Source organism: Prunus persica, chromosome G1 (genome assembly GCF_000346465.2).
Source record: "Prunus persica cultivar Lovell chromosome G1, Prunus_persica_NCBIv2, whole genome shotgun sequence".
Classification (NCBI taxonomy): domain Eukaryota; kingdom Viridiplantae; phylum Streptophyta; class Magnoliopsida; order Rosales; family Rosaceae; genus Prunus; species Prunus persica.
Genome location: NC_034009.1, coordinates 37,518,228 through 37,530,611, shown reverse-complemented (window position 1 = coordinate 37,530,611; position 12,384 = coordinate 37,518,228). Strand labels below are relative to the sequence as shown.

At 34.9% G+C, this 12,384-nt stretch overlaps 2 protein-coding genes across 2 annotated transcripts; both read right to left on the bottom strand.

The window, feature by feature from the left end:
* LOC18790852 (gibberellin 20 oxidase 2) lies at positions 320-2,939 on the bottom strand. The gene is made up of 3 exons (XM_020554784.1): positions 2,180-2,939; positions 1,594-1,915; positions 320-783 (listed from the first exon to the last, which is right to left on the bottom strand). The coding sequence occupies exons 1-3, from the start codon at positions 2,740-2,742 to the stop codon at positions 505-507; spliced, it is 1,164 nt and encodes a 387-aa protein (XP_020410373.1). The 5' UTR covers positions 2,743-2,939; the 3' UTR covers positions 320-504.
* Positions 8,961-10,214, bottom strand: LOC18791408 (segmentation polarity homeobox protein engrailed). The gene has a single exon (XM_007224381.2). The coding sequence runs from the start codon at positions 10,129-10,131 to the stop codon at positions 9,265-9,267; it is 867 nt and encodes a 288-aa protein (XP_007224443.1). The 5' UTR covers positions 10,132-10,214; the 3' UTR covers positions 8,961-9,264.

The following is a 12,384-nucleotide window of genomic DNA, read 5'->3' as shown; positions in this document are numbered from 1 at the left end:
TTCAAACATGTGAGAGTGAAGGCAAATATACAGTTGATTGGCCCACTTAATAATTTCTTGTAAAATGATAGTGTAGCTGGATAATTATCGTTTCTCACGCGGAATTCGAGTTTGAGATTTTTTTCAACATTCGAAAGATAAATACTATCGGATTAAGAGCTAGCTGAGGAACATGTATCCCCACTGATAACTAAGATCTGCATATTATATCAAGTAATAAACTGTATACTGATCATTAATATAAATATAAAAACAACATGACATGCCCAGTCAAGAAACATTCATCCAACTAGAGCTATAGCTCATTAATTGGTAAAACTTCAACAACAACAAAATTCTTTTTTTCTTCTTTTTTGAAGTTTTAACTTCTAGGATTTGATAAATGTGTGGGTCAAGCCCTCAAGAACTGCAATAGATCAGAAAATAAAAATAAAAAAAGCTTAGAGAACCAACTGCGGTGCGCTCCATCTCCATGCTAGCTAGTAGCTATAGCAAGAGCTCCTCCTAGAGATGTTTGTTATTATCAGCAGCAAGTAGCCAGTTGCTGAACTTTTGGAGGGTAGTTTCGTCAGGCCTGTAGTTATATTGAGTGAATCGGAGAAAATCTGACCATGTGAAATCCGGGAACTTTCTTGTCATCCCCTCGATGCACAGAAGATCCTCTGGGGGCTTCACCACCTTGTCATCTCTTGGGCACAGAAAGAATGCCATTGACCTCCTCTCCTTCTGGCTGTTCACGACGGCCCTGTGCAAGCAACTCTTGTACATGCCATTCGTTAATGCCTGCACATAATAATAATAATAATAAGAAAAAATCATGCCAACCCAGATTAGTAATTATAATTAACACTAATGATATAATTAATTATTAGTTAATTAAACTATTTTACATGCATATTGTGCGTCGCAACTATTGGTATTGCATTCTTAAGTAATCTCCACACTCATCATTTTTCCAATGGCTTTGAGTACTGATCTCATGACTTGTCTGCCATATCATACATTGAGACTGAAAAATAATGGATTTTTTTTTTTTTGATGAAAAAAAATTTAGAAGGAGATTGACTACTCTCACCACCAACATCAGGATAAAATAATGTTATTTTTAATTTCTTCATAAAATGGGGTAGGCCAGCCACTTTGCTAGCTATCTAGAGTTCTTTCTTATCATCTAGCAGCTAAACCTAGCTAGTATTGTAGTGTCCTTTCCTGTTAACAATACCTAGCTAGGCCGTACGTCATATCTTTTACGTGAAGATTTCCTAATTATTGATATCTCATAAGTCATAACCTACAGCATTAATGGAAATCCCACTTCGTTTTCCCTTTTAGCTGGATCTACATGTTTTTCATTTTATTTTTTGGTTAATGATGAATCTATGGTTGCAAGGTGTTTTTGTAGCTCAAATGGTTAAAAACAGTTACCTCTACACAATTGAGATCATGTGTTGGAATCCCCCTCCCCGAATATCACTTCTATATATAAAATAATGATGAATCTATGGTCCAATTCAAGTTCAACAATAGACTTTCATGTGATAAAAGATTAGTTACTCTAAGCTTAATTAATTAAAAAGCGTAGATTATACGTACCGAGAAGGTATCTCCAATGTTGATGACTAGGGCACCTTGAATAGGTCGAACCGTCTGCCATAGGTTGTTGACAAACACATCAAGCCCTCTAACCTGGTCTTGGTAAAGAATGGTGAGGGATATTGGATCACAATGAGGTCCCGTTCCAAGAGAAAGACTTGGCTCTTGGCAAGTTGGATAGAAGTTGCACCTCAGGATAGAGTGAGCATCTTCAAAGAACTCTCTGTAGTGCATTCGATCCACTTTCAAACTAATTGCCAGGAGCTCCGTAATTGAAAGAGCCAAATTGTGCATTGCTTCACAATACTTTTGGTAGACCCTCCTACAAAAAATTAATAATTAAGAAGCAAATTAAGAGTAGCCCTCATCATGTATGTGTGTATTTTAATTAGTGCTTAATTGTGTGTATTTTAATTAGTGCTTGTGTGTTGACACTCAAAAATATATTAATAAACCCATTAATTTAAACTGTATAGGGAAAAAAAAAAATGAAAATAACAAAACGTTTAGACTACACCAACCACTTTTCTAGACGTAATTAATATTAATAATATCTGATACATGTAACATTACTCATGCGTCTTACCCTGTTTCTTCGAAATCTTTGCCTAGTTTGGATTTGCAGAAATCGGCCACAACTGGGTTTGGACCTTGATGGAAAGCAAAAGAAAGAGTTTCCTTCCATGGCAATTTGGCCGAAAATCGATCAGCATGGGAACCCGAATAGCCATAAGGGCTACCAGGGCACCTCTTTACCTTTGCTTTCTCCTCTACAGGAAGCTTGAAGAATTTATCCAAATGATCATCAGCGAGTTTGATGAGATTTAGATCGACCCCATGGTTGATCACTTGGAAAAAACCATGGCTCACGCAAGATGACCTAATGGCCTTGGCAGCATTCTCAGTTGCCACAACATCACCCTTGAAGAAACCCTCAAGATCCACCAGTGGTTCATTGAGCTCTTGATGAGCAGAAACCAAGTCTGCCTCAGGCCAAACGAAACCAGTGGGCACTTGGGATTGTTTTTGAAGGAAAGCTGAGTCAATAAAAGGAGCAACGCCTCCCTTTTCGATATTGCCATGGTTTCCTTCAAGGTTTGGAAGCTTTGCGCATGGAGAGGACAAGACAACAGAGGCACTTGAATCCATATTGGTATTGTTGACGAGGACAATTTTCTTTTTTGGCTTAGAGACGGACACTGCCAATTGACAAGAGGCCAAGTTAGGGATTTATATAGGGATCTGGCACGTGCTTTCTAAACAAATATCCACACATTATTTAAAACTTTTTTTTTTAATTTATAAGAAGCCAAAAGAAAATTTGTACAAGTAATACCTATTTTTTCTTTGTGTGTTCCTACGATAAGTGTGATATTTTGATTCAAAATCATATAAATTCTTTTTCGGTATGTGTAGAAAGTATATTTGGACTAAATGATTTAATCTTTTTCCCCCAAACATTTGAATATGGAAAATATTTCCCTCCTTATTAGATAAGTAGGAGCTCTTATATTCCTACCAATAGCAGTATGACATCTGTGCACAAATTTTTATTTTGTGTGTTTTTGATGAATTATTTTTGTATATATGTCAAACTATAATTCACATAATTGAGGAGTATGTCCTTACCAGTAAGGAGGCAAATAGCATCCTTTGAATATCAACTTATTTTTATGACTTGAGTCTACATACTATGTACTATGTATACTAATTTTCTCCATCTTCCAAACACAAGAAATAAATTCCATACCTCGGCAAGTCTCACCCTCTTGGCCACAAGTGAGGAGTGTACTTGGATAGAACATTTTTTTTAAAAGAAATTTAGATTTCTTTCCAAATAAAATTTCATTAATTAGTAACTGCCCCTTTTGGATATATGCCGACCCCCAAATCCATCAATATAAAATGGTTCTTTTTAAGAGATCCGTATAGAATGTTTTTTTTTTTCCTAAATAAACTTTGATGTGTATAATAAGGCTAAATTAGGAAGGAAAAAAAAAGGAATAATTTTTAAAAATATATTAATTAACTTCTCGATTTGGAAAATCAGGCAATAGTAGGTTTAAACAGCCTATAAAGACCAAAGACACTGGATATATACAATATATTTGAAAACTACATACAATTAATGTAAAATGAAATAACCACTTGTAGTTCCATAGACTTTATACTTTAAAATCTCATTCTATTGTGGGCCTGGTTCAGAATGGTTGATACGTTACACTTTTCTAGACTGTTTTGGTTCGTCCTTTTACCATTCGGGCCTCCTACACACGAAAAAAAAAAAAAAGAAGATAAATAGAGGCTAACCTTTGTGGTTCCAACTCATTAACCCCCTCCTTTATCTACCTAAAGAAAACCTTTTTCTTCTGCAACTTTACAATTTCAAGTTTACCCTATAATAAAATTAGGACACAATTTGATTTTTTTAATTATATTTTCCAAAAATTAAAATTACAAACAAAAATATTACAAATTTAAATAGTCATTACTGTTAAAGAATATAAGTCTTACATCGAAAATTTAACTAAATAAACTCCACTTTTAATAACAATGAGGTCTTCTGTGATAAAACCTCACACATATTGAGCTTTGTAGGTGGTTAAGTTGGAGATAATATTGGTGTTGCTAGTAGTGTGTCAATGACCTGTCTATTTGAAATTTAACATGGTATTAGAGCAGGTTGATTGACTAGGCTTGAATTGAGTCATTACCTTTTACCCAACATGTGGTGTTCACATGTGGGGCTTGAATGTTTACCCAATTACCCAAAATGTGGTGTTCACGTGTTGAACTTGAATGTTTGACTCTGATGTGGACTTGGCTCCACGTATGTGGTGGTCCCACATGAGGAGGCGTGTTGAAGAATATAAGTCTCACATCAGAAACTTGACTAAATAAAATACAAAATATAATAAATGGTTGTACTATTAATAATATCAAGGCCTTTTGTGTACACATGTTGAGCTTAAATGTTTACCCCTACCCCTTACCTAATATGTGGTTTTCACGTGGGCTTGAATGATTGACTTCAATGTGGACTTGGCTCCATGTGTACACCACATATTGAGTAAGGGTAAACATTCAAGCCTAACATGTGAACATCACATATTAGGTAAGGATAATGGCCTAGTTCAGGCCCAATAAATCAACAAGCCCTGATACCATGTTAAATTTCAGAGAGACGGACTAGTGGCTTACTACTAATAATACTAATATTGTCCCCCCAACTTAACCACATACAAAGCCCAGTATGTGTGGATTTTATCACAAAAGGCCTCGGTATTATTAGTAGTAGAACCATTCATTATGTTTTGTATTTTATTTAGTCAAGTTTCCGATGTAGGACTTATATTCTTCAACAATAAGATCATATGATCACTGGTGGAACTATGAGAAATGCTACATTAGGATGTAGCCTAGGGAGGCTTTGGGGATTAAAAATAAATCAAAGATATATATTTGTCTTATTTTAAATATAGCTCAATATGTATTAACCTATTAAAAGACAATAATAAAAATACATATTAAAATGTGTAAACTTTTTTTTTTGGTTACATTGGAGGAAAGAAAACCCCGCTAGGGTTCGATCCTGGGTGCCGTGGGGGGAGGGGGAATCCATTGGCTAAAATAGGTAAACTTTCACTTATGTTTTTGAACATATTTTCATTTTGACAATATGTGATTTTTGGTTGCAGTTAATATGTATTTGTTTTATGTTAAAATTTATTGGAAATTGTGAGGGGCTAGGTTTAGTAGTTAAGACGATTAACAATTGCACAAGAGGTCTTAGGTTCGATTCTCCCTCTCCCTAATATCGAGGTCTTTAATTTCTAGAAAGACTATAAAAACTATAAGTACATAAATTAATGATAATGAATTTTTTAACTGATAACTTTAGCCAGTCTACTTATTAAAAAAATTCATAATTTCGGCCCTTCATACAATAAAAAGTGTAACTATACGAAAAAACATCTAAAAGTTTTAGTATTGATCCCAACTGGATTCCCTAGACAAGACAAATAACAACTTTATGAAGATCGAAGATGAGTTGAAGAAATTATAGGGCCGGGATATTGAAGAGATTGAAGAATAGCTTCATTTGTATATGAAGAAAAACATGTACATAGGTTTATATAAATAATACATACCAATTTGAAAATTGTAAATCCTTTATTTGGCTTATTATGTTAGGTGTCTTTTGGACGATATAAAAAGTAAGCTATCTATCTAGTAAGTGCCACGTAGACATGAATATTATATTATTTACTTCGACCCTATCTGTGAAGATCATAGTTATAGAGCTTATAGTGATATAGCCATGCAACGCATTCGGGTTTACTGCGTTTTTTTGTTGGAACAAATGAGAGCAATACAACGCATGCCGTATGCATTCGTCAGCGGCATGCTTATACACCAAATAAAATAATAATAAATTTTTAATTTAGATGCTACACTTTTCAAATTTTGTTTAGGTGGTTCTAAGTTCTAACTAGTAGAACAAACCAACGGCAATACATTTTATTATCCCCCTATCCTCCTTTCTTCTCTCAACATAACTTTCCACTGCTAATTCATTTTGCATGAACTCTTACTACCTTGAATCAACATCGATAGTGAAAGTGATTTACTTAAATCTTAATTTTGTTATAATATAATCACTACTGTTTATAGAAGTGTTACTATTTCTACCCGTCTTATTTTCAAAATTTTAAAGACAAATTTACCTTTTTATATAATGACTTATAAAACCCCCTTCTCCCCATCCCGATGAAAGCCTGACCAACCCACCAGCCAACCGCACATCCAAACCACACCTCATCTCTCCTTCTTTTCTCTCTTTCCCTCTCTCTCTCTTCAACAGCCAAGAAAGACCCACCCTACTATCTGTCTTATCTTCCCCATGCACCCATCCACCCTCCACCCTCCACCTCCTTTTTTTCTCCTTATTTCTCTCCTCCCTGCTCTCGACAGCCACCCCTATGAATGAATTGATTCTTTATTTTTCGTTTGTTTGTTATTTGGTACGGTTTTAGGTTGAATAACTCAAAGGGTTATTGGGTTTTGAATTGGCAGGTGGTTGAAGGCTAGCATGCTTTCAATGAAAGCAAGGGCATGCTGTAGGGACTTGGGACTAAAGGGTGTCTTTCAGGATTTTTTTTGGAATTATGATTGAAGAAGAAGAATAGGAAAGAGGTTGCTCGGTTTGTTTGGGTTCTTTTTTTTTTTTTTTTTGCTTCATTTATGGGTTTTGGTTGAATATAATGAAATGGTATTTTAGGAATATAGGTGTGTGGATATATAGAGTGTGTTTTTTCAAATTTATATGATAAGTGAGAAGATAAGATGAATAAATAAATAGGACAATAGAGTGAAAATAGCAGCACTTCGTATGCAGGCATATATGTACACTATCATATAGAGTTATAGAGTATCACTCTCCCTCACCTACCTCTCTCTCTCTCTCTCTCTCTCTCTCTCTCTAATGATATGGGGTTTTCAAACATATAACGTTTTACTTGATAAAGTTTTGAGTCATATATACTAATCCTAAATTTCCCCTTTTTTCTTTTTAAAAACAGAACTGATATCACACACAACGTACCCATTGAATAATTCAAGGTTGAAAATGTTACATCATGTCCCTATGAACAATACTAAAGTTACACATTATAATTATATATAGCTCCCTTCTATTGAAGAATTTTTTAAATAATTTTATTTGAGGGACATTTTTTAGGATACTTTACAAAAAAAATTTCAACGATCCAAACTATCTATTTTTTAGGTTCTCATTCATAGATTATTAGTGAACACGATGCTTCAAGAAAGTACTACAATTTTAATAATTTAATTGAGTGGTCAAATGATATCGGATTCAAGTGGTTTTTTCATAAAGATGATCTTTAAATAAATATCTACAAGATAGACAGTTTGGATTAGTGAAATACAATCCGTATATATATATATTGTTGGAAAATAATGAGATTTAAATTGCTATATATTTAAAGAAAAGCAGAATTTCCATACAAATAAATACCAATTTAAATGGTAAAATAACTCAAACAATATAAAAGAAGTTTTTGAAAAACCAGAATATGGTCGAGTCTAAAACTTGCTTTTATCTTTTTAAGACAAAATTGCCCGTCACTAGTGCTTCAAGGTTCTAATGACTAACGTTTCCCAGGATACAATGACCTCCAAACCACAAGAACAACAAATGCAGACTTGTGTTTGAACTCTCTCAATATGAGACACTATTAAACTGACAAAGACTCATGAATGAGATTAATTCAAATGATGTAATGGACTTCTTTATTTATAGATTATTCCTACCGTCTTAATCTAAAAAGACAAGTAATGCATCGCATTGTTTCAAACTTGAAAATCACATCTTGTCGAATTTAATTTTCATAACAGAAAATTAATAAATTTTCCAACATATATATCAACATGAGATGGGGTAGTTAGGCTAGCTAATCTTAGCGAGGCACCACTCTTTTTTCCCTAAATTTTTGAAGAATCTAGTGTTTCCGGGCGACAGGGGTATCCAATTATAAAGGTCGATTTGTACCAAAATTAACCCAGACTGGTGCATGTGAAGCCATCCGTCATGTTCCAATTTTAGGGACACAAAATCAAAATCCATGATGTGCATGGCCTACGTGGCCTTCGTTTTCGGCTAAACAGTGTCTCCAAAATTAGGGGTAGGGGGAATTTGCGAGACAATTTAGGGAGAAGATTCTGATCCAACGTCAACGATTAGGTTGTAATTTGTTTCAACTTTTGGATCAAGCACTAATAAATTCAGAGTCAAACTCCTCACTTCATCCTGCATAATACGATTATTAAACCATTCTTATCATTGTAAGTTGGACTGCAAAAACTAAATTAGTGCATCACATTATATGGGGTAGCCTGTTGGCTGTTTTCTTGTGTAGCACTGTCCAATCTATGACTTGTAAATATATGTCTTTAAAACCAACAAATAAAAAAAGCAAACCCGATAACAAAAACAAGAGAGAGAGAGAAGAGTATTTTTAAAAAAAAATTAATACAAGCGATAGTCTAAATTTCAGGAAATGAGGATTTCTCACACACAATTATAATATCAGAAATTTAAACCTGAAACTTCTAATCTGCAAATCAATGTTATTTTCTACTGGAGAGAGAGTATTTTCTACAGCTCTTTGAGCAACAATCTAGCTGGGCTCAAAATCTGCCTCAATAATGAGCCTTTCTCATATAGCTAAGCCCAAAGGTTTTCTTGTTTTTTTTTTTTTTATGAAACTTTCTTTCTTGTTGTTTAGCCCATATAAATAAAACCATCAAAGCCCAAAATTCTAAAGAAGTCAAGCCCGTTGAACTTTTTTTTTTTTTTTTTTTGGATACAGCTCCTTGAACACGTTTACATAGTTCATCTCTTATATTATTTATGCATTCATACGAATTTCCTAAACAATAAACACATGAAACATTTCTCGTATTTTCATCAAAACAAACAATCGGGTAACGATACAAAAAATTTAAAAGAAAAAAAAGGCAAACCAAATAAATTTACAGAAGTTGAAATGAATTAATTTGATCCAGCAGATCATATAAATGAATGAATTCACAACCTTTTAAAATATATATATGCACGACCACACACACACTCAGAATATTAATCTACTAGAGGAAGATAAAACAATCGAGAGAGATTAAGGGGTTGTCAATGTCCTCAGCTGGAAGAGAGTCCATATAGTCAGCTAGAGCTTCTCCAACTGCAACCTCATCAATTTTGGAGCTGATCCTGTGAATGCGCGTCTCTGTTTCTCTGCTCCTCAAATAAGGTCTAAGCAGCCGGCTTGAATTGCTGTAATTTGAACTTGCTGCAGGCCTGAGATTCAACGCGTTAGGCTTTGAATGGCTTGATTCTTTTGGTGGGTTTGCCATGTTGAACCTTCTGCTCGGAGAAGGTGACCTCAAGATTCTACTTGGGTGAGAATATGCAGAGATCATAGGCGGCCTCTCTGGCTCTTTTCGGAAGCTCTTTTGTCTTGTTAATGGGGTTGGTGAACTTGACCTCACTCTCTTTTGAGGCGTAACAGACGCATTTGCGTTTTTCAGGTTTGGCTGCTTCTTCTTCACTGCTGCTGGCAAAAGCGGCTTCTGTGGCAGTGATGATGAGGAAAAGCTTGCTTCTTTGAGTGAATTAATCCGAACTACATGTGGGTTTTCCTTGTAACATGACCACAAGAACTCGTTGGAGAAAGACCGGTCGATTTTCGAACTCAAGACTGAAGAAGCACTTGACAGGGTTGAGGTTAGTGAGCTGCTGGTGTGGGAAGTGCTTGTGTTGGTGGTGCAAGTGAAGGAAGAAGCAGAGGAAGTGGAATTGGAAGGGGATGGAGGAGAGGGGGAGATTTTGTTTGAAGCAGAAATTGGAGGAGCAGCTAATCTAGATGGAGCTTGTGAGATTACCAACTTGTCTTGGACATGATTGAGTTCATCTATCATGTGTCTTCTGGGTCTGCATTTGCTAATGCAAGAACCCATTTTGCTAGAATTTGATTAAAATGAGGCTAGGAAATTAATGTGGAACATAGGAGTGACCAAATTTATATAGTGGTGGTACTATTTTATTTGTGAAAACTGAGGAAAAAGGTGGGTGTGTGTGTGAATGTGGCTTTTGCTTTTGTTCTTTTGCTTTTCAGATATTTGAATTTGGTTGCCGGGTATGAAATCCGTTGGGCAACGGTTAGGAAGATGGTGGCTGGCTGCTTTCATGATTTCATCATGCCTCCCTAACTTTAGAGTGGAAATTGCAGACAATGTTTGTGAATTAATTCTTTGTTACGCTTAATTGGGCATGCCCAAAATAGTCCGTGGTCCAATTGCAAACCCAACTTCTTTTTTCGGTCTGGCATTAAGCTTACTCATCAGCCCCATTTTCTCTTCAGGTATGTTTTAGGCCCACTATGCAGGCAGCTACTGTATTTATCTATTTACTTAGGCCTGTTTAGTTCATGGGAAAGGAGACTTGGGAATGAGAAATCAATTGTTTTTCCATGTGTTGGTAAGTTTATGTATGAGAAATTGTTACCTGGCTCATAGGAAAGTAAGGGGAAAAGTGAAGCAATCCTCCCAACTTAGGTTTTGTTTTTCCTTCTCATGGAAAAGTTTAGGAAAATAAGCTAACATTAAATAAATATTTTTTATGACTATTTTATCTCCATAATAATTTAGAATTATAATATATCATTAAATGCATTCTTTTTTAATTTGATTTAATATGGGTATAATTGAAAATTTATACAAACTTTGTTTTCCATTCCTACTCAAAACAAATATGGAAGAGGAAATAAAGTGATATTTCTCGGTTACTTTCCCAGCATTACGAAACGTGGGAAAGGAATCTTTCATTCCTATTCCTTGGGGAATGACATGGGAAATGATTTCCCCTCAAATTCATTCCACGAACCAAACGGGGCCTAAGAGTTAATTGGTGATTTGCCCTTGAATTTGTACTTAGGTTTCGATTTATCCCCTACCTTTTTTTATATATAGAAAATTAAGGACATGAACTAATTTTTTTCACCAATTTGCCCCAGACGTCAAAATCTGCCACTTCCCATCCATCCTGCCATTAAGTTAAAGGTTACTTTTGTCATTTTGCGTCTCCACTAAAACACCAACTTGACGATAAAATGAATGGGAAGTGGCAAATTTTGACGTCGGGGGGCAAATTGGGGAAAAAAATCTGTTCGGGTCCTTAATTTTCTAAAAAATAAGAAGAGGGGTAAAATAAAAATTAGATACAAGTTCAGGGAGCAAATCACAGTTAAGCCATTTACTTACTTCATTTAGATTTCGACCCACAGTCATGTGTGGACACTGAGCATTCTCAGCTATTGATGAATGTAATCAACACCATCAGAATCACACTATCAAAATTCAAAAAAAGTTTCAACGCAATCAAGAAAATTGTCATTGGCAAACAACCTTGGTCATAATATTACCAAGAGTGTTGCTATTTCCACCATCTGTCCTATTTTCCCACCCACCTTATCTTTTTACTTATCATATAAATTTGAAAAAACACAATACCCACCATAATTCCTAAAATACCCATTCATTATTAATTTAAGCAAAACTTATAATATTATGGCAAAAAAAAATATATTTATAAATTAAAAAAAGTAAAAAATAATCCACCTCAACCCCACCTCCCCAAAGCTGCCCCTCATCCCTATGGAAAACAGCCATCTCTCTGTAAGTTTGCACAGAAGTGATAATTGGAATTAGATCAAAATTGGAGTGAAAGAAGAGTGCATAGAAAGGCAACCAATTGGAAGCACAATTTAGAATTGCAGTCTGTTTGTGGTCTGATATCCAAGAAAGACATTGAAGATATATACTCTGTCTAACCCACAATCAAAGAGCTATTGCCAGCAACCTTCTTCCCACCAGATTAGCAATTAAGGTACCATTTAACTAATTTCTTCAACCATTTTTGCAGATTTTTTGTGGGCTTGTTAGATGGCATGAGCTGTTTGCTGGGGTAAATAGAACCCCCCATATAACGAAGAAGAAGTTAAAGAAAAGCTTTGATGGAAAAGAATTCAATCTCATTTCGTCTATTTTGTACCCCATGGCGCTGGCCTTCTAAAAATATTATGTTTCAAAGAGAAAGGGGTAAATGTCCATTTTATAAAAGGTAAATTTTTCTTTAAAATTTTGAAGATAAAGTGGACGGAAAAATATGACAGATAGATAAAAATAGCAGCATTCTATTACCAAACACAAACT

Coding starts and splice junctions, on each gene's coding strand:
- LOC18790852 (XM_020554784.1), bottom strand. CDS start 2,742: ATGGATTCAAGTGCCTCTGTTGTCTTGTCCTCTCCATGCGCAAAGCTT. Junction 1,916..2,179: donor AAAGATTTCGAAGAAACAGG/GTAAGACGCATG, acceptor AATTTTTTGTAG/GAGGGTCTACCAAAAGTATT. Junction 784..1,593: donor ACATTGGAGATACCTTCTCG/GTACGTATAATC, acceptor TATTATGTGCAG/GCATTAACGAATGGCATGTA.
- LOC18791408 (XM_007224381.2), bottom strand. CDS start 10,131: ATGGGTTCTTGCATTAGCAAATGCAGACCCAGAAGACACATGATAGAT.